The following is a 26,429-nucleotide window of genomic DNA, read 5'->3' as shown; positions in this document are numbered from 1 at the left end:
ATGTCCCTCAGTGTCCTTGATACAAGGAGACCCACGCAAAAAATGGCTGACTCTGCAGATGAGAGTCACTGAAGGTTCTGTTTTCAGAAAACAGAATTATGCGTAAGGCCATCCTTTCGACCTCTGCTACTAGAAAACCTAAGTGGCAAATTTATTGCTCCAATCATCTTTTCCTCAAATCATGGTTCTAAAAGTGATCTACTTTCCCTGTCTGTCTGATGGTTTCTAGTGTGATGTTTCTTTAAATGCTTCCTTTCATAATAAAGGATGCTTGTGTGACCAAAGTGCCCCAAGTCCTTTCCGTAGCAGGTATAATCCAATTCCAAAACAAAAACATTCCACCCATTTGCAGCCCCCTGAGGAAGAAGACTCTGACTGATGATGGCCTTTGTAGCTCTGCCCAATCTCTGAGTCTCTCTCCAGAGCAGAAGTTTTCTCAAGGCTCTGAGGTGGCCTCTTACTGAATCAGTGCTTGAGATGGTGTCTGCCAGAAACGCCCGGGACGCCTGCGCATCCTAGCCTCCCCACCCAGGCCCCAGCTTAGTTTACCGCAAACCCGCACTCAGACAGGCAGTCCCAGGCTACAGCATATTAGCAGACACCTCAGGAAGGCTCTGCTAGCCTACCCTCTGCCCTCAGATAAACAGTACACCCTAATATCAGGGAAGGAACCCCCGGAGCTGAGAAGTACAAGGACCCGCCCATGGATGGAATGCTAGTTGCGGAGGGAAAGTGACTAGTGCCTTGGTCTCTGGCCTCCGAGCCTCGTGCTCTATGGTGCTCTTTCCACTTCAGCACAGGGGTTTATCACTGACCGTGTCAGGCCTCGAGCTAAAAAGGATCCGGAGAACACCAGAGGTCAGGCGGGCCTCGACAAAGGACACAGGCTTCCAGAGGCTGGGCTCCCTGCTCCTTCCAGAGTTCAACGCCACACTCAGATGGAGCCCATGCTCCTCTGCTCTTCTTGTCCGGCCCCGAGGGGCACAGAGTTGCTCTGTAGGTAAGTACCATACAGAGCCTTGAAACTTCATTCCTTCGTTTGCCCCCGTTACTAGAGGTGGCCACACACGGACGCAGATACCAGAATGTTTTAGAGTAGGAAGGGCCCCTCAGATTTCACAAGCAACAAGAAAGCCCTGGAAGGGGAAAGCCCTTAGAGTCAACTCAGTAAGTTAGTGGCAGAAATGAGATGAGCCTTCAGGTCTGTTTATTCTTCTGCTTAGAGGCTGCCACTGTCCAGGCACAGACGGACCAGAGGATGTGCGCGGACAGGCAGAACTGGAGGGTGCTGCCCTTCTCACAATGACGCAGGCTTTCTGCAATGTGCCTGCCCTTGGGAAAGTCATCCTTGTGGCCCCGTGGGGTTTCCAGTCCCTCATTTTCAGCTTTGCAGCCACACTGGGACCCACCTTAGTGATGTCAGGAGCAAGAAAGCAATTTATGAAGGGAAAGGGCCTAAGAAGCGAGAACAGGCCCCAGGTAAGAGAAAAGTCATTTAGCCCCACCAGGATTTAAACTCTAAAGTCTCAGACATGGAAGGAGCTGGGCAGTAAAGAACAGTGGGAGACTGGCAACATGATTTCTGTATTGACATTTAGTTCTTATAATAACATCCAAAATGCGCTCTGTTCTTAGAGTGCTGCAGCTGGGACTGCATCAGGCCGAGGGCAGATGTTGCCGGAGTCTCCCTTGAGAAGTGTGGGGGAGCTGGTGGTGAGAGAGACACACTGATTGCTCTTGGGGACCTATATGCAGCCAGGTGGAGAGCTGCAGCAGGTGCCTTGGCTCTGACGGGGTGGGGAGGCAATCCCAGCTGGCCCGCAAACACATGGGCAGAGTCCCTTGCCCCCAGCCCGCAAGAACACAGTTGCTGATGGGGCCAGTGGTGGCAGCTCCAGGACAGTGGAGGGAAGGCTGGGATGCTACATTCTTGAGGCCTTCACAGGTACATGTCATCGAAGCCCGGTGGGGGGAGATGGTCTGGGTTAGGTCTGGAATGGAAAGAGGGGCTAGTGAGTTGGGAGTGATGGAGGGGCCGGGGCACACAGGCAGATGGGCCCTGAGAGCAGAGGGAGCCTGTCCTCCAAAACGATGTGGTACTTTATGGAGCTGACGAGCCTGCGCTCTACAGCCATGGCTTGAATCCTGATTCTCCCACCTTGGAGAAGTTAATCATCTTTCAGGGCCTTGATTTCTATAGGACGTGAATGGTAATATGCACCCAGGAGTGTTGCTATTAGGGTCCAGCGAGTTCCCAACACAGACTAAACTTCAGTAAGTGTGAGGAGCTCTTCCTCCAAGTGCTCCCTGAAGGGGCCTGGAGGAAGGGAGGCACCGGGAGATGGGGAGCTCCAGGGAGGCATCAGGCAGGGGCCTGGAGGCTCCACTCCCTTGGCAGCAGGGGATGGAGCCAGTGGTGCCTCTGTACCTGGAGTCAGACCCCCCGTTCCTGCAATGCTGAGTGGAGCTGCCATCAGGCCCTACTTCGCAGCATGCCTGAGTGACTACCTACCCAGACGGGCTGGTCCCAATGGGTCCGAAGGGGTCAAAGCGTGCTCCTGGGGGCACAGCGCCTGGAGGAAGACGGTTTGGGAGCCCCGAGGATGGGTCAATGAGTGCTCTTGGGAAGCCAGATCTCAGGGGATCCACAATCATGCCACCTCTCCGACACCTGCGGCAAGAAGAAAAGATGGGTGAGCAGGTGTGGCAAGGAGCTGCTGGAGAAGAGGCGAAGGAGAGAATGGACGAAGAGGCTCAGGAAGTGGGCAAGAACAAGAACACAAAGTGCACACTATCCCCGGCACACACGGCCTGTCCTTTAAGCTCTCCAGTCTCCCTGAACCCACAAAACAGAGACTCCTGCCATGTCCTACATCCAAGGGGGACAATTTGATCAAGAACAGGCGCCAGAACTTGCCAAGATCAATGCAGAACCATCACAAGGCTCTGCAGGGCACTACTTTAGGTCTACGGACTAGTAGTAGCACTGAGACAATTCATGACGCCGGCTTTCTCGCGGTTTCCTGAGAGGGCCTCAGAGTGATCTCTGACTCCTCCACTGGGGCCAGTGGGGCCAGCGGGTGGCACAGGAGCTGCCTGCCCGGCTTGCTCAGCCCTCCCCAACAGCAGAGCTCTCCGCACCGCTCCAGGCACGGCAGAGCGGAGCAGCGGCAGGGACTTTGCAGCTGCTAAGCCGCAGCGGCCTCCTTCACCCCACAGGAAGAATGACGAAAAGCTCTAAGATTAGAAGATGAGCCGGGGGTTGAGAAGTCACAAGGGTAGGTTGTGTTGCTGCCCCCTCCCCAGCACTACTCACCCAAAGGGGTCCAGGTCCTCTCCCCCGACAGCAAACGGGCCCAGGGGATCACACCTGAAACAAACAAGGGGCAATTACCACAAGTCCCAGGGCAGCTGGGAGCCTGGGTTCCCAGGGGCTTGCCGACGCCCATGAGGTCACAACTACACTCCCAGGTATGGAGGGGCAGGGGAGACCCCTGGGTGAGACCATAACACAAGGGATCCTTCAAAGTGGTCTTTGGCACAGACTAACACGGATAATGTTAACAGAGGCAATACTGAAAAGAGCTGAACACAAAGCAAAAACAAGGAGGATCCCAATACTGTCAAAAATATAATTTCTAACCATGGTATCCTCCAGATAAATTTTATTTATTTTCACTTTTCTCAAGTTCCTAAACTTTGTGTAAAGAACCAAGAACGTGTAGATCAGAAAATATCTGAAAACCAAAACCAGGACACCAAGACTGAGATTTAAAAGCTTCCAGAGTGGAGTGAGATGGGTGCCCGCACACAGCTAGAACAGGGCTCCTCAGCCTTTTTCCAAGACAGCCTCTGCGTGACACTTCAAGCCCACAGACACCGCGCATCTGTTTACGCACTGCAGCCCACTGGAAGGCCACAAACCACTGTCACCTCGAAGCCTTTTTCACCGCCCCCCCCAAGAGCCCATTTGTGCTCTCACTGGGAATGCGCAAGCTAGGAGCATTAAGTGAGGGCGTGCTCTCTGGAGAGCAATTCTATGCTATCTAACGTATATACCACACCATGCATCTTTCAGAAGTCTTAGGTATCCTCATACTCTTTGACCCAATCGTTTCATATCTGAGTATCCATCTCAAAGAGCACATCATTCAAATTAAAATATCACCACAGAGACTTTAATCAAGGGAACTGGAATTGGCCTAAATAAGGACCAGTTAGGCATGTTATAGTATACCGCTAAATGCAATTATGGAGACAATGTTCTCAGAGAGTTTTAAACTGATATGAAAAAATGCTTATGCTCTAGTGTTAACTGTGGGGGAAAAGGGATAGCCTACGAATAGCCTAGGAAATCAATGGTGAGAAATGTGTGTGTGGGCGTATATGTATAAATAAAACTAGAAAGCAGCACACTGAAAATATAAACAGCGATACTTACTCCTGGAATGATTTTCTTTATACTTTCCTGGGTTTTTTTTCGATAAAGGATATGGATATAATAAAACAAAAAAGATTTCGAATTTGCAAAGGTGTGCTTTGGAGTCTGCCTGGAGTCCTAGCGAGCGATCCGAACCTGGCAGTTCTGAGGTTGGTGCGGGGCGGGGTGTTTCTGCCAGACCTTCGGAGCTAGACAGCAGCTAATATACGCTTACAGATAAGGAGCCATGAATTAAAGAACTGGGGAAAAACCCAAAAGGAGGTGTTTCTTCAGTCAGTTCTGCCTAATATGCTTGAAACGATATTGTGATTTAGGTGCATGTGGCTAGTTTTCCAAGGGAAGGAATTTTTCCTGACCTAGATGACTGTTCCTAAGTCATGGTTCACAGAGCTGATGGTGGAAGTTTCTGGTGATCTCTGTTATCATCCTGCCACCCTGGATACACCAGGTGTGCTGGAGAACTGCAAGCATCTTACCTACTATCCCCATGACCTGCCCTGCTACAGATCAGCAAACAGAAGGGGCTTCTAATAGCTGTAAGAGTGCCTGGGAGAACAGAGCTGTATTGCTCCTGAAACACGCAGCCTTCTCTCCTTCTCTCTCCTGGGCCACAGAGCATGCGTGGGGCAGGGAGAACAATGGAGGCTGGAAAGGCAGCTGCTGGGCCCGCCCCAACCACTGGGTACTTGAAATTGTCACCGCATATCCTTTGACTCAACACTTAACACACCCTCACTGCAACACGCGCACACTTCTGTGAACTCCTTAAATACATGCTCAGAACCCACATTAAAATAGTCTCAGTCCAGAATGTGCTGAATGATTAAAAGAAAGGTAATTTTTGTATATGGTCTCTGAAATCAATCCCTACTATTTCATCTGGTAATCAACCGAAGGAGAGTGTTACACACTAATGCTGTAGGCAAAAGTGCCTGGCTGGGCCCACGGGACCATATGTCCCAGCTCTGACAGGGGCCCCTCTAGGGAATCTGAGGGTGATCCTGACCACAATTTCCTCCTTCTATGCTCCCCTCTTCTCTTCGATAAAAACAACACCCACTCCTCACTTTAGGTCAGTCTGTGCTACCGAACAAGGTTTGGCGCCAGTCTTACGGGAAAAAAACGCCTTGGTTTTCAGAGCTCTTTTAGTATCAGAATTGTACGTGAAAGATTGTGGGCCCAAAAAAGTGAAAATTCTCCTTCTCATCCGTTCCCCCCCTCCCAGGTCTTCTGTAGATGACGAAGATATCAGTTTCTTGTATGTCCTTCCAAAGATACTCGGCATATAGAGAGCAAATATGCATCTCTCCTACTTCTTTAATAGATGGATGTGCTGAGCTCCTTACACACGTTATCTTATTTCCTCTTTGCAGCAGCCCTATGAGTACATACGATTTTTATTCTTATTTCACAGAATAAATATTCTGTAAATGTTTTAAGAATATCGATCTACTTCTTCCTGGTGTCCATGATTTCTGAAACTGACATTCAAGTTCGTATTCTTCTGTAAGTCATTGTTTTTCCCTAGCTGCTTTCACGATTTTTTCTTGATTTTTAGTTTTCAGCAGTTTGATGACATGTCCATGCATGGACTTCCTTGGGTTTATCCTACTGAGGGTTTGCTGAGCTTTTTGAATTTGGGTTTAGGTCTTTTGCCAAATCTGGGAAGTTTTCAGGCATTATTTTCTTCAAATAATTTTTCTGTACTGTATTCTTTCTCTTCTCCTGAGACTCTGATCATCCCAATGTTAGACCTTTTATAATTCACCCACAAATCCTTGAAACTTCATTTTTATTTTTATTTATTTTTTAAAGATTTACTTATTTATTTATTTGACAGAGACAGCCAGCGAGAGAGGGAACACAAGCAGGGGGAGTGGGAGAGGAAGAAGCAGGCTCCTAGTGGAGGAGCCTGATGTGGGGCTCGATCCCAGAACGCTGGGATCACGCCCTGGGCCAAAGGCAGACGCTTAACGACTGCGCCACCCAGGCGCCCCTGAAACCTTATTTTTAAATCTTTTTTTTCCCTCTGTATTCAGACAGGATAATTTCTAGTGCTCTTATCTTCAAGTTCATTCTTTCTTCTATTATTTAACCATTCTGATGATACTCATTCATTTAATGAGGTTATTCTGATTATTTTATTTTTCAATTCTAAAATTTCCATTTGGTTCTTCTTTATATCTTCTTTATATCTTCTTTGCTGAAACTTATTATTCCATTCATTTCAAGACTGTTTGCTCTCACTTCTTGGAGCATTTTTATAATAGCTCCTTTCTATCTTTGCCAGATAATTCCAACATCTGTGTCATCTTGGTGCTGACATCTGTTGTCTTTTTGTGGGTTGACGTTTTCTTGGTTCTCTGCATGCCCAGTAATTTAGGATTGTATCCTGCAAAGTCTGAACATTTGTTATGAGGCTCTGGAGGAATCCTGCTATTTTTGTTTTAGCAGGCAATCAACATAGCTGGGTTCAGGATCCAAATTCTGGTTTCAATGTCAGTTCTGTTTTCAAAGCCTTTTGCAGTGCTCGACAGTTCTGTACCACGTTCTGTGCTGCACTGTCTGAGACACCTAGGCAGCTCTATTCAAACTGTAATGTGCAGATGGATCGGTGCGGGGATCTTGCTGAAGTGCAGGTTTGTTTTTTTTTTAAAGATTTTATTTATTTACTCGACAGAGATAGAGACAGCCAGAGAGAGAGGGAACACAAGCAGGGGGAGTGGGAGAGGAAGAATCAGGCTCATAGCGGAGGAGGCCTGATGTGGGGCTCGATCCCATAACACCGGGATCACGCCCTGAGCCGAAGGCAGACGCTTAACTGCTGTGCCACCCAGGTGCCCCAGAAGTGCAGGTTTTAATACAGAAGACCAAGAATGGGACTTGAGATTCCGCATTTTTCACAAACTCTCAAGTGACCCGATTTTGCTAGTCTGGGGAACACCCATGGCTAGGCCTGTCAGTGTCCAAGTTCAGCTGGGAAATTTGGGTCTGGGATTATTTACTTTGTTCTGCTAAGCGTGGAAACCTAAGACTGGGGGCATGGAGATGCCGAGAAGTGGAGACAAAGGTGTGTATACATGCTCATGTGGGGCACCAGTTACAGGGCTCCAAGTAAGCGGGACACTAACCCTCTCCTTTCCCCACCCTGAGGATATCCTGTGAGTTCAAGGGTGAACTAGGAACGGAGAATGGCCGGGAAGTATTGCATTTAGGCTAGGTGAACAAAGATTTTTAAAAGAAAAAGATATGCATAAATTATACTAACGAATTGTAAGAAAAATGTCACCATAATTTAACACAATGATTCTTTTTGCTATTTTAGTCTTTCATAAACATGTTTTTATAAAATTGTAATTTTAGATCCCACTGTTTTCCTCCACTTGTGTCCTGTATTTCCCAAGTTGTCTGTCTTTGCTATTGACATTTTTAATGACCAAGTAATAACCACTCAAGTGACGCAAATTTTTAACATTTAATCTTCTAGCGTAGGTACTGGTATTGCTTCTGATCTGTGTAACTATAAATAATGGTAATTAATAACTTCTGTGCACACGTGTTTTTCCTGTCAGAGATCAGTAACTGTTATCCTCTGTCTGTCCCACACCGTGTGATGGGGGCAAATCTGCCTCTCTGGTCAAAGACAGTTGTGTTCAGAGCCTCAACTGCAGCTGACCTAGATGACACAGGAGGAGAGATCTGGGTCCTGCAAGCTGATGTGACTCAGATAAGATCTGACACTGAGCTATGCAGTAATGGGTAAGACTCTTAAGAACCTTAGGGGAGGGAAGATGTATCTTGCATTTGGGAGGCCAGAGGGTACACTGTGCTCGGTAACATCTCTCAAAACGGCCCCTCTCGGTATTGCACACTGTCTAATCCCCAGAACTTGTGTATGTGATGAGAAATCACTCTTGTGATTGTTTTATGAAATATGGCACAGCTGACTTCAAAAAGGGGAGCTGATCTGAATGGGCTCATCTCACATGAGCCCTTAAAAAAGTAGAAAACTTTCTCTAGCTGGCAGCAGAAGAGAAGGTGGAAGGGGAGAGTCAAAAGCGTGAGAAGGGCTTGACACACTATTGCTGGCTTTGAAGACGGAGGAGGCCACGTGAGGAGAGATGTTGGAAGCCTTCAGGAGCTGAGAGAGAGGCCCTCAGCCAACAGCCAATGAGGAATGGGGGCCTCAAGTCATACAAAAACAAGGAAGTGAATCTGGGTTCAGTTAGTTTACAAATGTTATGGGGATGATGCTTTTCTAAACAATTTGAAAGAAAAAGGAGACTAATTCCAGCAATATGGCAAGGATAAGGAAACATCAAAATATCGTGGGAATGCCACGTAGTACAACTGTTTAGGAGGGCAACTGGGGAACATCAAAATCTTTAAAAACAGGCTTAGTCCTTAATGGAGAAATTCTACTTTCAGTAATATATGCTAAGGAAATAATCAGAGATGTGCCCGAAGTTTGAAAGTTTGTTCACTGAGGTGTTAGCTGTGGTAGCCCCCAATGAGAAATGACTTTGGCTAAAAAAGCGCATGCACATCATCCTTGATTTTCTTCCCTTCGTTAAGCCAACCCATCAGCAAGTCCTGTCAGGTACACTTCCAAATACACCCAAGATCATCTGCCTTGTCTGCCATTTACTACCTCCCACCACTGTTTCTTGCCTGCCTGCCTGCATCAGCTCCTGACCTGGTCTTCCTGTTTCTACTCTTGTCCCTTTATGATCCATTCTCTACAAAGGAGCCAGAGAGATTCAAAAATAAAATGTAAACAGGATGATGTCCCTCCTTTGTTAAACACACCCAAGAGTTCCTACTGCTGCTGATCTTGCCCCCGAGCTCTGCATGCCCCGGCCCGTGCTGACCCCTACACTGTCATCACCATCTCTCTACCCCACCAGTTTACTGAGCTCCAACCACACTACTGTCTCTTTGTTCTCGGAACAAGCCAAGACAAGTCTGTTTCTTTCGAAATTATTGCTGATATGTGCGTTACAAAGAGGAAATAGTAAGGGCTGAATCCTGCTCCAATGTTCATGAGCTGTGTTGGTTTGGGTAAGTTAACTAACCTCTCTGTGCCTCAGTTTTCTTTTCCATAAAATGGAGATAACAACGGCACCTATCTCATTCTTGTTACAAGGAGTAAGACAGATTATGATTTACACTTAAGATTGCTTGGCACATAGTAAGGGCTTACTAAATATTAATAGTTGTCAGAACCTAACTGGGATTCCTCAAAAGAAAAGTCAGTAGTTCAGGGGGTCCCAACGAGACTTCTTTCTACCCCAATGTTCTGAGGTTCCCACCACTCGGGATGAAATCTAGCTCCTTAGCCCTCGTGATGTGCTCCTTATATTCCCCTGTTCCTTCCACGTGCCAGTACAGGTGAAATATAATTCCCCCATTCCCTCCCTTGCCCACCCAACACACACACGAGATGATTTCACAGCCTCATTTATACCCACTGTCCTCTCAGCCACACATGCCAATTACTCCCAATACCACAGAATTTTTATTAGTCCTTAAAATTTAGCCCATCAGGCATTATCTTTGTGAAACCTTTCCTTTTATCTTGTACCCCTCAATCCTTCAGAATAATCACCCTTCTCTGTGCTTTAGGAGACCTCAGAAGTACATCATTGTTTTTAAAAGCCTTATGATCTGTAAGGAACAGGGCCATCAGCCTGGATCGACTGTGAACTCCCTGCAGGCTGGGTCCATATCTCATCACGTATTCCCAATTCCCAGTGCCCAGTACAGTGCTTGACATACAAGCAACACTTAAACAGACCTACTTGGGAATAAGAAATTGTGAGAAGTGTAGAAGCAAAGGTTTTAGAACTAGACCCAAGTTCAAATTCTGGCTTCACCATCTAACAGCTGTGTGATTTGGGGCAGGTCCTGAAATCTCTAAGCCCTAGCTTTCTCTCCTGCGAGTGACAGCACTATCTACTTCCCAAGGTTGTTTTAAGTATCAAATGAGAATGTTTACAAAAGTGTAACACCCGGTATATAACAGAGTTCAATAAGTGGCATCCAATATTCTATTATTATATCACAACTTCTGCTTTATACTGGTTATGATCAAGTTACTTACTATACACAAACCTCAGTTTCCTTACTTGTAAAATGGGGAGAGCCCTTATCATTCTCAAGGGGTTGAGAGGATTAAATAAGAACATACAGATGAACACTTAGCTTGTTGCTGGGAATAGTTGATACTCCATAAGCAGAGGCTGTATAATTATTATTGAACTAACTTTGCCATCCATGGGAAAAACCAAAGAGATCAAGTTTATTTGGCTCTAAGAGGAAAAGCAATGCGGGCAAATTTTAAGAACAGGGTGTAATAACTTCATGAGTAGTGAAAAATGAAAATTTAATTATTTCAAGGTGGTAATTCTTTTCAAAATATGGTGCTGGATCAACTGGATATCAATATAGTAAAATCTCAACCTATCTTGTACCACACATAAAGATTAATTTCAAATGGATTATAGATCTAAATATAAAAGATAAAACAACAAAGCTTGTAGAAGAAAATATATGAGAAATTCTCCATGACCTTAGGGTAGGGCAAAGATTTCTCAACAGATCAAAATAACACCAAACATAAAGGGAAAGCACTGATAAGCTAGATTACATAAAAATTAAGAACATTTTAATTAAAAAAAAAACCACCACTGACAGAGTGAAAAGGCAAACTACAGAGAGAAAATATTTGTAATACATTTATCTGACAAAGGACCTAAATCCAGAGTACATAAACAATGCCTACAAATCATAAAAAGACAACGAAAGAGAAAAATGGGCAAGAGATTTGAAAGACACTTCAACAAAAGGGGGTATCTAAAAGGGCTTGTAAACATTTTTTAAAAAGAAAAAGGATGCAAAATGTCCTCCACAGAATCCTGAGGGTCCCTGAAACTCTTCCGTTTCAGGGGGTCCATGAGATCAAAACTATTTCATCTTACAAGCTATGTGCTTTTTTCACTGTGCTGAATTTGCACCGATGGTACAAAACCAGTGGTGAGCAAAACCCCTGAAGCCTTGGCAAGAATCCCAGCAGTGGCCCTGAACTAGCCGCCAGTGTGCCCTCCCTCGCCAGCCACCCGCTACGCGCATCTAGTGTCACTTTAGAAAGTCCTCGATGAAATAGTAAAAAATTACCAAGTGTTTGAAAACAGCCATCTTTCAATCTACCTCTTTTTAGTATTCTGTGTGATGAAACGGGAAACTGGCATAAAGCACTTCTGCTGCATACAATGGTACTTATCAATACTTTTGCAGTTAAGTTGCTAGCTGAACTGGCCATCTTTTCATGGAAAGCCATTTTTACTTGAAAGAACGACTGACAGACAAACCACGGCTATTCAGACCTGGGCTACACAGCAGACATTTTCTCAAAACAGTGTGAGCCTGTTACTGCAAGGAAAGCAACTGACATTGTTGCCAATGATAAAATTGAAGCTTTCAAGTGAAAATTAGCAATCTGGAAATTTGTATTTAAATTTGATGGCTTCTCAGTACTGACTGCGATGAGACTGGTGATATTAATAGATGTGACTGATATTGGATAATAAAATGAGTCAGCATTTAGCAGACCTGCATAACTCAGTGAACCAGTGTTTCCCAAATGATCAATACACCTTCCAATATCATACATGGGTAAGAGATCCACTCAAAGGACATGACAGACCAGTGGATTTAATTTTTATTTCTTAAGATTTTATTTATTTATTTACTTACAGTATGAGCGAGCAGGAGGAGGGGCAGAGGGAGAAAGAGAATCTCCAGCCAACTCCGCACTGAGCACAGAGCCTGACGTGGGGCTCAGTCCCGTGATGCTCAGCTCATGACCTGAGCCGAAATCCAGAGTCAGACGCCCAACCGCCTGAGCCATGCAGGTGCCCCTGAAAACATTATTAAACCACTCTTCTCTTCTATCTAATAACCTATCTTGGTAAAACTTCAACAGAAACGTGATATCACTACCTGCAGACTAAATGCAGAAGCAGAAATGAGAATCTAGCTGTCTTCCATGCCTGATAATGAATAGTCTGCAACAATGTGAAAGAAGTCACTCTTCTCACGGAATTTTTGTGTTTGGGAAAAAAATACATATTTTTGTAAAAATTTCTTATTTGTGTTAACATGTAATGGATTTATTATTATTATTAAGCGAATGAATAAACGTGTATTTTTAAAATTTCAGCTGTTAATTTCTAATATGGTAAATATTGATTGATAAGAACCCAAACAAGACTTCTTTTTTTTAGAAAAAGATTTTATTTCTTTGAAAGAGAGAGCAAGCAAGTGAGCAAGAGAGAGCATGAACAGGGACAGGGGTAGAGGGAGTGGGAGAAGCAGACTCCTCACTGAGCAGGGAGCCTGACATGGGACTTGATCCCAGGACCCCAGGATCATGACCTGAGCCAAAGGCAGCTGCTTAACCGACTGAGCCACTCAGGTGCCCTAAGAACTCTTTAATATTTCAAAATTTAATAATTCTTCCTCAATAATTCAGAGTTCAAGAGGGTTTCTGAGACCAAAAATGTTGAGATCTGCCAGCATGGAAAATATAACTCAAGCAAAAGAAAAAAACTATATACAGATGCATATAGCTTTACTATCTAAAATGAACAATTGAACATGCTTAAAATACCCCATGGAGGTTAGGCAAACTGTAGCATATCGGCAAAATAAAATATCAGATACTAAAAAAGATATATTTAATACTTTAGAAAACATTATGAAATTTTAAAAAGAAAATGCAAAACACAAAATATTAGAAACATTAAAAATATGTAAAGACAGACTGATTGGGACTGAAAATGAATTTTGAATGACAAGAGCTCTATATCTAAGGATTTATTTTTAGTGAATCCAGTTACGCATAGGAAAAACTTGTTTTTCAAAATGGCGAATAGGATTTGGGGCATACGGTCTGACTGAGGACAGATGGAGCAAAGGGAAATGGGTTAGAATTGTAAGACAACAACAACAAAAGTTAGGCATAGATTTAAAAAAAAAACCCTTTCCTTACAGATGGGCTGTTTTCAGTAATTCTTCCCTAGAGATCTCAGGAGTAGGACAGACCTACTTTTCCACCATCAATTCTGCATCACAATGGAATGTTCTCCTCACCTGTACTCCTGGCCTAGAAGCAACCGGCACCAGACCCAGTATCCTTTGACAAATTCTGGGTACACATGGCCACACACTTCGGGAAGCAAATCCTTCTGCACGACGACGGACACCCTATGTGTTTGCTTTTGGAGGTTTCCAGGGGTGGGCTACACAAGACGGGGGTGAGGAAGGCGAGTGGTGAGACACTGGACCGTGTCCTACGGGAAGGAGGCAGAGGCCGCTTTTTCCCATTCAGAGTACAAGCCGCTAATTAACACCCTGCCGCAGCCAGATGGGCCGGCTCCTGTGCTGCTCTTTCCCTCCTTCCTGCCCTAAGGCCCCACCCCCAAATCCCGCACTTGAGGAAAAAACAAAAAGGTGAAAGTGTTGAGTGCTGGTTGCCCTGCAACTTGGTGGTGGTGGGGGCTCTAATAAAGGCATCGGTGTCGTTACAGACATCTGTGCTGACAGAGGAAGGGGGCTGGCGAGGAGTGGGGGCGGAGGGGGGTGAGAGACTGACAAAAGCCTCCTAAGCATTCCACCTCTTCTCCAACCATCTCATGTAGCTCAGTGTCCTAGTCCTGGGAGACAGACTGGCTTGAGAAAGACCTAATGGAGGGAGGGCAAGGGGATGGATTCTTCTCCACACTCCGTGTGCACTCGCTGTATTGAATTTGTACACAAACTGATTATTACATGAACTAGAACTGAACGGTGCGGTGGGGAAAGCACAAGCAGAGTCAGACCCCCGTAAGGGCAGACCGGGCCCCATCTTCACCCTCCCAGTTAGGTAAGGCTGGGAAGTTACGCTACGTCCTTATCCACCGTCTCCTCCTGTGTAAAGCAGGGGTGCTACTCATCTTGTCACAGCCCTGCCTGGAAGTTGAGCAACCGTGAGTGAAAGCACCTGGTTCGGTGGTCAACATGGCCAAAAGCCAAGAAGTGGCAGTTACTCCTCTCCTTGAAACAGACGATGTTCCTCCGGGGCTGGGCCTAAATGCAGTCACCCGACACCTCCCCCCCCCCCCCCCCCCCCCCCCCCCGCCCCGCCCAGGTCCATACTCTCACACCTAAGTGGTTCCACTGCATCAAATCCTTTTCTGGGGGAAGAGGCTAGGTCTTTAAAAATGTAAAACAAGGTTCTGTCTTTGGGAGGACCCTCCACTCATTACACCTTCAGTCTGATTTTGATCTCGACCTGCTACCCGAACGGGATGCACTGAGTATTTACCAAAGCTTTACTATATTCTGAGCACTGAACTCCGCACGCGACATCCATTACATATCAATTCTGAGAGACCTCTGAGACAGGCATAATAATTCCCAAGGTGCAGATGAGGAGACCAACATGCTCCCAGAGGCTAAACATGCTCACTGAGGGACGGGTAAAGCTACAAGGTCAGGGTCTGAATGTAGCTGATTAACCTCCAAAGCCTGTGCTCCAGGCTGCCATGTAATACTCTCTCGTTGATACGGGGGAGGTGGGTGGGGTGGTAGGAAAAGGGACCAAGTACCACGTGCTAAGAGTGGTATGCTGAAACAATGAGTCTCAGCGTTCTGCCTCACCACCGCCCCCCTCCCCACCCCCACCATTGCGCTTGGCTCTAACCACTTCCTACCCTTCCGGGGCTCTACACAGGTCAGGCCTTCGTGCTGGAACACCCTTCCGACCCCACTCTTCACTGACGAACACACCCTCCTCATTCTTTAGGAGCCTGCCCTGAACACCAAGTGTGGTTCGGGCTCCTCTTCCATGTGCTCCCTAGTACACTGTCCCTCCCTGATGAGATGACAGCACGGGCAGATGGCATCACTGGTCTTCACACGAAGCACCCAAGGCTGGATCCAGTGCTCACGCCTAGGGAGCTCAGGAAATACTGTGGACTTAAGAACCTAAGTGGATCCTGAGCACCTACATTTTTAAATACTTTTTATTTTAAAATAATTAAAGAGTCACAGGAAGTTGGAAAAACAGTGCACAGAAATCCTGTGTACCCTTCACCCAGTTTTCTCCAAGTCATACCACCACACAGCTCCCTCATGCTACCTCCCCCACCTTTGTGATCAAACCTATAGCCTGCCCCCATCCCTAACCTCTGGCAAACATTAATCTGTTTGGCATGTCTATTAATACTGTTATTTTGAAAGGGTTGCATAAGGGGACTTGCACAATATGTGACCTTTTGGAATTGGCTTTTTTCACTCAGCATGATGACCCTGAGGTCCGTTGTCAATGTGTGTATCAACACTTCGCTCCTTTACATCGCTGAGTAGTATTCCATGGGCCGCACCACAGTGTGCTTACCCACTCACCAACTCAGGGACATGGGGATCGCTTCCAGTTTTTGGGCTATTACAAATAAAGCTGCTATGAACATCTGTCTACAGGCTTCTGTGTGGGCATAATTTTTGTTTCTCTAAGATAAACACCTAGAAGTGAAATTCCTAGAACATACTAGAAAGTGTTTGCTTAAGAAACTGCCAATGTTCTTGAGTGCTCGTACCATTTTATTTTAATTCCCACCAGCAACGGATAAGAGACTGAGTTTCTCTGCATGCTCTCCAGCATTTGGTGTCATTTCTATTTTTAATTTAAGCCAATGAAGGATTTCATTGTTTAATTTCCATTTCCCTAATGGCTAATAGTGCGGAATACCTGCCATACGCCATCTGTGTATCCTTTTAGTACGCTCTCTCTTCACATCCTTGTCCCATTTTCTAATTGGATTGTTTTTTTAACCTTTAGAGTTTTGAGTGTCCTGTATCTTTCTAGATACGACTGCTCTGTCAGATGTGTAGTTTGTAAACATTTTCTCCCAGCCTGTAGTTTATGTTCTCATTCTTTTAACAGGGTCTTTCACAGAGCAAAACATTTTTAATTTTGATGAAGTACAATTTAACCATGTCTTTCTGTTACAGATTGTGCTTTTAGTGTCTGATGAATGCTTCAGCAAGCCCTAGATCCAGATTTTCTCCTGTGAGTTCCAAAGCATTGTAGCATTAAGTTTCACATTTAAATCTGTGATCCCATTTGAGTTACTAGCTCACGTTCAGCCTGAGCCCTGGGCTGGTACCCTTGCCGAACTCATTATTATCACTGTTGTTACTGCTGTATTATTTGGTAGGTTCCTTGGGATTTTCTATCTTGACCATTATGTCATCTGCAAAAATGAACTGCTTTATTTCTTCCTCTCTTATCTGTATCTCTTTTACTTCTTGTCTTAATGTGGTAGCAAAATTTTCAGTACTATGCTGAATCAGAGCGGTGAGAGTGGATACCTATGCCTATGCCTTGTTTTTAAGGGGGAAAGCATTCAGCAGCTAATTTTAAATAAATCACTTCTGCTGGTATGACGAACCCATAAAATACCACTTAGGTACTAACAAACTACTCTCTAGTTGAAGGAAAGACACCAGTGTCTCAATCATGAGCAATTATTATCAATTCTCTTGTAGTCTGAACCCAGGGACCTCATTTCTATTGTTCTATGTTCACATTTCCAATAAAGCTAAGGCTAGGACCTATCCTTTTCTTTCTTTTCTTTTTCTTTTCTTTTCTTTTCTTTCTTTTCTTTCTTTTCTTTCTTTCCTTTTCTTTTCTTTCTTTCTTTCTTTCCTTTCTTTCTTTCTTCTTCTTTCTTTCTCTTTCTTTCTCTCTCTCTTTCTTTCTTTCTTCATTGAGATTTCACATGTCATAAAATTCATCCAGTTAAAATATACAGTGCAGTGGTCTTTAAGATGTTCAGAGTGTGAAAATATTCTAGTTAGAACATTTTCTGCACCCCAAAAAGAAACCCTGTACCCACAGCAGTCATTCCCTATTCATGCCCACCAATCCCTCCACCTCAGTTCCTGGCAACAACTAATCTACTTTCTGTCTCCATGGATTGGCCTATTCTGGATAATTCACATAAAATCATATAATATGTAGCTCCTCTCACTTAGCAAAATGTTTTCAAGGCTCACACAGGTTGTGACATCCATCAGTACTTTCTAACTGCTGAGTAACATTCCACGGTATGCACGTGCCGCTTTGTGGATCTGATCACCCGCTGATGGATATTCAGGCTGTTCCCACTTGCTGGCCAGTATGAATAATACTACGGATGTTCACGTACACAAATGGTACGTGATTATGTGCCCAAACAAGTGTTATTTCACTGTGGTTTGGAGTTCCATTTCCCTAGTGATTAATGATGTTGAGCATCTTTTCACATACTCATGGGCCACTTGAACCACTTTTGAACCATTTTTAAATTGGGTTGTCTTTTAATTACTAAGTTGTAAGGGTTATGTATTCTGGATACAAGTCTATTGTCAACTATGATTTGTAAATGCTTCCTCCTGTTCTTTTCACCTTCTTGACTGTCCTTTGATGCACAAAAAGTTTTAATTTTGACAAAATCCAATTTGTGCTTTTGGTGTTGTATCTAAGAAACTACTGCCAAGGTCAGGAAGATTTATTCCTGTTTTCTTCTAGGAGTGTTATAGTTCTCTTATGCCTAGGTCTATGATCCATTTTAAGTCAATTTCTGTGTGAGGAAAGGGTCCAACTGCACTCTTCGGCCTGTGGATATAGAGTTGCTCCAGCACCATTTGAAAAGACTATTGTTTCCCCATTGAATTGTCTTGACACACTGGTTGAAATCAATTGCCCATGGATGTATGGGTTTATCTCTGGATCTTATTCTATTCTCTCGGCTTTATATGTCTATCCTTATTCCAGTACCATACTGTCTTGATTACTGTAGCTTTGTAGTAAGTTTTGAAACTGGAAAGGGTGAGTCTTTTTTCTTTTTCAAAATTGCTTTAGTTATTCTGGTTCTCTTACATTTCCATACGAATTTTAGGATCAGCTTGACAATTTCTGAAAACAAAAACAAAAAGAAAAACCCCAGAAAACAAAAAACCTGCAAACAAGAAACTCTGGGATTGGGATTGCATTAAATATGTAGATCAATTTGGAGAATATTGCCAATATCAAGTCTTCCTATCTATGAACACAGAATGTCTTTCCATTATTTAGATCTTAATTTCTTTGAAAAATGTTTTGTAATTTCAAGTGTACAAGTTAACTTCTGTTCAATTTATTCTTAAGTATTTTTTCTTTTGGGGGTTATTACAAATGGGATCATTTCCTTAATTTTCAGATTGTTCATTGCTAACGTACCAAAATACAACTGATTTTTATTTTTTGATTGTATATCCTGTCACATTGCTGAACTTATTTATTTTAAAAGTTGTTTTAGGGGATTCCTTCGGATGTCCTATACACAAGATCTCATGTAATCGGCAAACAGAGCTTGCTTTACATCTTCCTTTTAAATCTAGATACCTTTCCTTTTTCTCGAGTGATTGTCCTGACTAGAATCTCAAGTATAGGGGCGCCTGGGTGGCACAGCGGTTAAGCGTCTGCCTTCGGCTCAGGGCGTGATCCCGGCGTTATGGGATCGAGCCCCACATCAGGCTCCTCCGCTATGAGCCTGCTTCTTCCTCTCCCACTCCCCCTGCTTGTGTTCCCTCTCTCGCTGGCTGTCTCTGTCAAATAAATAAATAAAATCTTTAAAAAAAAAAAGAAAAAAAAAAGAATCTCAAGTATGACGTTGTGTAAAAGTTACAAGAGCAGACATTCTTGTCTTGCTCCTGATCTTAGGGGGAAAGCACTCGGTCTTTCTCCATGAAGTAGGATATTAGCTGTGGGCTTTCTGTAGATGCTATTTACTGAGTTAAGAAACTCCTACTGCTAAATGCTTTTATCATGAAAGCGTGCTGGATTTTGTCAAATGCCTTCTCTCTATTGAAATGAACATGTGGTTTTTGTCCTTTGTTCTATTAATGCGGTATATTGCACAAACTTATTTTCAGATGTTAAACCAACCATTTCCGGGATAAATTTCTTTTGGTCATGGTATATAATCCTTTTTTCTACGTTGCTGGATTTGTTTTGCCAGTATTTTGTTGAGGATTTTAAAATCTATATTCACAAGGGATATTAGTTTGTAGTTTTTTTGTGAGGTCTTTGGTTTTGGTATCAGGGCCCCAAAGATCCGAACAAGGTCCAACACTGTATTTAGTTGGTATAATTCTCTTAATAAGAGCCCCACTCTCCCTTTTTCCCTCATGCCATTCATTTATCTGACAATGAAAACAAGGTTAATTTATCCTGTTAAAAAATGTTCATGTTCCAGTTTTGGCTGGAATACATGTATGCTCATGTATCTATTTCACTCGATCTTCTATCCCTCATGGTTCTTTTACGTGGGAGTTAGATCCAGATCCAGGCTGCTGTGTACTTACTGCTGCATCATATTAGGAGACACTTAATGTCCGGCTATCCCATTTTCAGTGTCAAGATTGATCTACGGACTCAGGTGCGATCAGCCTGACCTATTCATTATAAAGTTCTCCATCAACCTATTACCTAAGGGTTTCAGCAAACGCTGACGATTGGTGCCTAGGTACAGTATTTCAGGAGAAGTTGCAACATGGTTATTTTTTATTCTTTCAGTTCTTCCCAGGCAAGGAATTTTTATCATCACAATTATAAACTCCAGGTCAGAGTCCTAGCTAGGGTGGCAGAGCCCCCAGGTGCCACTGGCGAAGCCCTGGAGGGACCTTTGCTTGCCATAGGAGCTGGAGGGCCCTCCCAGCACTTGAGGCAGACGCCAGCGACTCTGCACGTTCTCCATGATGCATTCTACATTAGAAGAATGGCCTGCATCCCACACAATTTGTGAAAGTCTTGTTAGGTATTCAGGGAGGTGTAAACCTTCATAAATTACCCAAGTCTAATGAGACACTGTCCATCTAATATTTCGTTTGCCGTTGTCTTGAGAACTGTTCATCATTTCAGAAAAGTCATGTTAGTAACAGCAATACAGTTTATAATATTTGAGCTGTGCTCCAATACATCCGTATACGCCAGCTTTCGTGACTGTCAAATTCAACATAATTCCATACACAAGTGCAAACATCTGACTATGTTTTCCAGTGTAACTGTGCTCAGGCATCTACACACTCAAATAAACAAATAAACATCATCTCATTAATTCCTCTCTACTTCTCATTTATATCATAGTTAGGACTTTATACTGACTCCTTTTGAAGTGTGCATTCACTTAGATTACCTATGAATTTCATTTCAAGAGAAGTAAAGGAGATCTCACAGAATATCTGTATCAACATGGGCAGCGAGTTTGAGAGAGCTGAGAATTACTATCTACTTAAGGTATAAAAATCCACTCCAACCCCCTTAATTGCGGTCCAGGGCTTGTTCTCAAATCTTGCCACCATACTCTGGTTACATCACAGCCAGAGCACTGCACTGGGATTTGACACCTGAACTGCCTCTTTATTAGTGGCTGGTGACCTCAGGCAAGGCCATCTTGTCTCTGTTCCTGTCTATAAAATAAGGAGGTTAGATCAAACAAGCTGTCCCCAACCCTTCAACTACTTTTTATTATTCAACCTCCCCACATATTTCTGAAGAGCGCCAAAGAGACTTACCAATTATTTATTGCAATAAATTAATTTCCCATTTTTTAACTAATCAAAGATATATAACTGGAAAACAGGATAAAATAACAATGGCAGTGAACACTCACTTATTACGGCCCCACAGTGAACCCCCAGGCCCCCATTACTACCACACTGGGGACTCCAAATTGGGAAGCTCTGTCTCAGCCAGACACTAAGGTCTCCCGCTGGTTCTCATCTCCTCCCTCAGAGCACGAGTCTCCTGTCGTAGTTGCTGCCACCCTAATCTGCTAAGATCTTGGATGAGACAAGGTCATACCCCATGCTGTTCTGGAAAAATTCTGAAGCTGTCCAAGAGTTTAGATGACTACCATGAATGACATGAAACAGGCAAGACAGTTGGCCTACATCCCCTCTGGGAAGGTACTTCCGTGAAATGAGTGGCCCAGGTCCTTGGCAACCCGAAGAAGCTGGGTAGCTAGGGTGACTAGGAGTCGTACCAACTCACTGCTCTACTTAAAACGTCTCCATTCACCAAGACTCTAACAATTCGCCGCAGACGCACGAAGGCCAGAGAGGGGGCCAAGTGGCAGGATGGTTATGGCTAGAAACCTGCCGAAGCATGAGCTGGCTGCCCGCTGGGGGCTCTGTACTCACCAGGGAGGCTGCCGGCTCGTGTGTGGGTGCTGTGGGTGAATCCGGAGGGGGTCCACCTCTCTGGCAGTGGCAGGTGGAAACTCCCGGTGGGGACTGCTGACACTAGCCTTGTCCCAGTGCTCATGGATAGGTGTGATGATTCCAGACACGATGCGAGACCGAAGTTCCTCACTGTTCTTGTAGGTCCTGTAGGAAGGAGACGAGGTGTCAACTGCTTGCACCTGGCTGGCAGCCCCGTATACACTATTCCGGCGGCGGCAGTGACGGCGGTGGCAATGGCAGCCCCGACAGCTCTTGGCTTTGCGCGTGGGCTGTTTGCAAGGGTGGGAACGGGCCGCCCGGCGGACCTGTGTGAGGGGGACAACAGCCCGGTGTCGTCTCCGAGATTTGGGCCTAAGCTTCTTAGGCATCTGAGTTGCCCCTCCTCATTTACCACCCCATTAGAAAGAGGTGACGGTGCAGGGGCACAGGGCCTGGACTGGCTACTCCTCTGTACCTGCCCAACCCTATCCTCAGCCTCATTGTGTGTTCATCACATGTCATGGGAAGGGTCATGAACGGCCAAGGCTCCTTGGGGAGGATGAACCAGGTTCCTGGTCCAGGAAGGCAGGGCTCTGGGGTCTCAAGGTCCACCTCTGTCACCAACTCAGAGTCCTCGGAAGGATGCGCTGGGCCTCTCTTCTCTGCCTGTGACAGCCAAGCACTGTGAGCCGTAGCCGAGGTGTTGAGGTAGGCTGAGGTAGCAATGAGTGGGCAGCGCTCTAGAATTCCTAAAATCTGGTGTTTTAAAATGAGCCATATCCTGGGCCAAAAAGCAAATCTTACAAATTTTAAAAAACTGAAACTGTACAGAGTATGTTCTCTGACCATATGGAATCATACTAAACATCAAAATAGAAGTCTCTAAATACATGGAAATTAAGCAACCCAATTCTAGATAACCCTTAGGTCAAAGAGGAAGACATGAAAAAAAAATACAAAACACTGAATAAAAATAAACATGTAACATATTAAAATATTGGGCTCCCTGATCAGCCGGGCCTAGGATTCTCTTTCTCTCCGTCTGTTCCTCCCCCAACTTGTGCACTCTCTCTCTCTAATTTAAAAATCTTAGAAAAAAATGTGGGGCTATGGCTAAAACAGTGTTGAGAAGAAACTTCATAGCATCAAATGCTTACATTGGAAAAGAGGAAAGAAATCGATAATCAAAATTCTGACCTCAAGAACCTAGAAAAAGAGCAAATTAAATCTGAAGCAAGGCTGAAGTAGGGAAATGATAAGAAAAATCATTAAAGAGAAAAAAGGAAAATGAGCGAGAAAATTAATTTTAAAAACCTGGTTCTTCCAAAAAATAAATAAAACTGACAAACTTCTAGCACGATTGGCAAACACAAAAAGAGAGAAGAGACAAATCACCAATATCAAGAATGACACGGGATATTACAACACATGTGTTGTCACTGGAAGGATAATAAGAGAATGCTAACAACAACTTCAACAACTGAGAACAGACCAATTCTTCAAAAACCACAAACTAACAACTCAGCCAAAATAAAAACGATAATCTAAAGAGTTCTATTACGGTAACAAAATTCATAGTTAAGCACCCAAAACAAGAAATCTCCAGAGCCAGATGATTTCAGTAGAGAATGCTACCAAACACATAAAGAAGGATTAACACCAATTTATAGTTATTTCCAGAAAATAGGAGAGGAAGAAACATTTCCCAACTCATTTTATGAGGCCAGGATTGCCTCACATCAAAGCCAGACAAAAGACAGCACAAAAAACGAAAACTACAGACTTGCATTTCCCATGAACTTGGATGTACAAATGCTAAACAAAGCACTAACAAGTTGAATTTAAAAACATATGAAAAGAATCATACACCCCAGGATTCACTGTTGGTATGCAAGGCTGGTTCACAATTCACAAATCCTTACCATATCAATAAGCTAAGAAAAATCATATGATCCTATCAATTGATGCAGAAAATGCTTTGACAAAATCTAACATGTAAATCCATTCATGATAAAAGCTCTCAACAAATTAGGAAGGGAAGGGAACCTCTTGGGGTTCATAAAGAACACCTACAAAAACCTATCGTTAACAAAATACTTAATAGGGGCGGCTGGGTGGCTCAGTAGGTTAAGCGTCTGCCTTTGGCTCAAGTCATGATCTCAGGGTTCTGGGATGGAGCCCCTCATCAGGCTCTCTGCTCAGCAGGGAGTCTGTTTCCCCCTCTCCCTCTGCCTGCTGCTCCCCCTGCTTGTAAGTGCACGCTCTCTATCAAATAAATAAAAACCTTAAAAAAAAAACCCACAATAATATACTTAATAATGAAAGACCTGAGTTGACTGGAGGATATTTCTGAAGCTAAGTGAAAGGGAGAGACATGGGAGTAGGGAAGGAGGGAACAAAAGTTGATCTATGACTATTTTCCCCCTTTTAAGGTTTATTGGAATGGGAATAGAAGTAAAAGTCTAACAAAATAAGTTTTTTTCCCTTTAACTGGGAAGCCACTGGACAGGTAAAAGTGGCAAATATGGACTGTATTCCTATATGGTTTTGGTGGTACGTACTTGGGACTTTAAATATTGAGTTTTAGAACAAGGCTGCTCATATATATGGGGCAATAATGATACAACAACTAATATTTACTGAGCACTATGTGACAGGCACTGTTCTAAGTCCTTTATATATATTAACTAAGTAAGTTTTCAGAACTATCAGTTACAAATCCAGTAAATAAAGTCAGAAATTGAATGAAAATAGTAATAAAAATAATGAAAGATTGAATACTTTGCCTCAGAATGGGAACATGGCAAGGATGTTCTCTCTCACCACTCTTAAATAACATAACGCTGAAGTTCTAGCCATTGCAATAAAGCAATAAATAAGAAAAAGGAAAAAATATACAGATTAGAAAGCAAAGAATAAAACTTTCCTTTTTGCAAATGACATAATAGTCTACCTTGAAATTCCCAAGAAATCTACAAAAAACCCTCCAAGAACAATGAGTTCAGCAAGGTGACTGCATACAAGATCAACACACAAAAAAACTGCATTTCTATATACTAACAATGAATATCTGAAAATCAAAACAAACAGCAGAACACAATTTATAATCACCCCCTCCTCCAGAAAAGAAACAGCAAAAACGTATTCAGGATCTACATGCTGCAAATTACAAAATGATGATGAAAGAAAGAAGACTTAAATGGAGATATACCATATTCATAGTAAAAATGTCAATTTTCCCCATCATAGGTTTAATGATTTATTGGCTTAATGCCACTCCCAGCAAGGTTTTAATTGACACAGACAAGCTTATTCTAAAGTTAGTACAGGAAGGCATGGACCCTAGAATAGCTCAGACTATCTTGACAAGCTAAGTGGGAGGAATCATTCCACTCAATTTTAAGGTCTACTATGTAGCTACAGTCATCAAAACTGTGTGATACTGGCAGAGGGACACACATAAAGATCAATGGGAAAAAATAGAAAACCCCAAAACAGGCCCACATAAGTGCAGACAACGGCTTCTGAAAAAGTTGTAAAAGCAGTTAAACGAAGGAAGAAAGAAATGGTGTTGGAGCAATTGGACATCCATAGGCAAGACAATGAACTTCTGTCTAAACCTCACACCTTCTATAAAAAGTAACTTAAAACAGACCACAGACTTAAATGTAAAATATAAAACTATAAAAAGCTTAGGAAATCTTGGGGACCTAGAGCTAGGAAAAGCATTCTTGACACCAAAAGAATGATCCATAAAATTGATAAAATAAATATTATCAAAATTAAAAACTTTGTGAAAGATCCTGTTAAGAGAATGAAGAAACAAACTATAGGCTGGGAGAAAACATTTATAAGCCATCAACTAAGAAAGGACTTGCATCTAAAATATATAAAGAACTCTCACATATACAACAGTAAAAAACCTCCAACAATCCGTTAGAAAATGGGCAAAAGACACGAACGGACACTTTGCCGAACAAGATACACGGATGGCAAAAACACACCTGGAAAGATGCTCAACATCATTAGCCATTAGGGAAATACAAATTAAAACCACAATGAGATAATACTACATATCTATTAGAATAACTAAAATGAAAAAGAGTGACACCAAATGCCAGTGAAGACGCAGAGAAATGGTATCACTCATACACTGGTGGTGGACATGTAAAACAATACAGACATCCTAGAAAATCATCTGGCAGTTTCTTAAAAAACTAAACATGAAACTGCTATTGTGCTCCTGGGCAATTATCACAGAGAAATGAGAATTATGTCCACACAAAGCCTGTACCTGAATGTTCATACCACCTTTACTTGTAATAGCAAACGACTGGAAACAATTAGATATCCTTCAAGGAGTGCTGCACCCATACCATGAACTATTATTTAACTTTACAAAGGAACAAACTATTGACGCATGCAACAACTCAGGTGGGCGACAAGGGCATTATGCTGAGTGAGAAAAGCCAATCCCATAAGCTTAAGCTTACATACCATGTGATTCCATTTACTTAACATTTTTTTTTAAGGCAGAGATTTTTTTAAAGAAGATTTTATTTATTTGTCAGAGACAGAGACAGAGAGTATGCATGAGACAGAGTACAAGCAGGGGGAGTGGCAGGCAGAGGGAGAAGCAGAAGGGAGCCCAATGCAGGACTCGATCCCAAGGCCCTGGGGCCATGACCTGAGCTGAAGG

At 43.4% G+C, this 26,429-nt stretch overlaps 1 protein-coding gene across 1 annotated transcript in view; it reads right to left on the bottom strand.

The window, feature by feature from the left end:
* Positions 1-1,185: 1,185 nt before the first annotated feature.
* Positions 1,186-26,429, bottom strand: part of PSMF1 (proteasome inhibitor subunit 1) — a 40,898-nt gene continuing 15,654 nt past the window's right edge. The window contains exons 5-8 of the mRNA XM_034639889.1: positions 21,710-21,895; positions 3,317-3,370; positions 2,513-2,671; positions 1,186-1,991 (exon numbers count right to left, since the gene is read on the bottom strand). Of these exons, the coding sequence (XP_034495780.1) occupies positions 1,940-1,991; positions 2,513-2,671; positions 3,317-3,370; positions 21,710-21,895 (451 nt within the window). The 3' untranslated portion in view covers positions 1,186-1,939. The remainder of the gene's footprint in view (positions 1,992-2,512; positions 2,672-3,316; positions 3,371-21,709; positions 21,896-26,429) is intronic.

This window comes from Ailuropoda melanoleuca, chromosome 13, assembly GCF_002007445.2.
Source record: "Ailuropoda melanoleuca isolate Jingjing chromosome 13, ASM200744v2, whole genome shotgun sequence".
NCBI lineage: Eukaryota > Metazoa > Chordata > Mammalia > Carnivora > Ursidae > Ailuropoda > Ailuropoda melanoleuca.
This window is presented reverse-complemented; position numbering and strand designations above follow the sequence as displayed.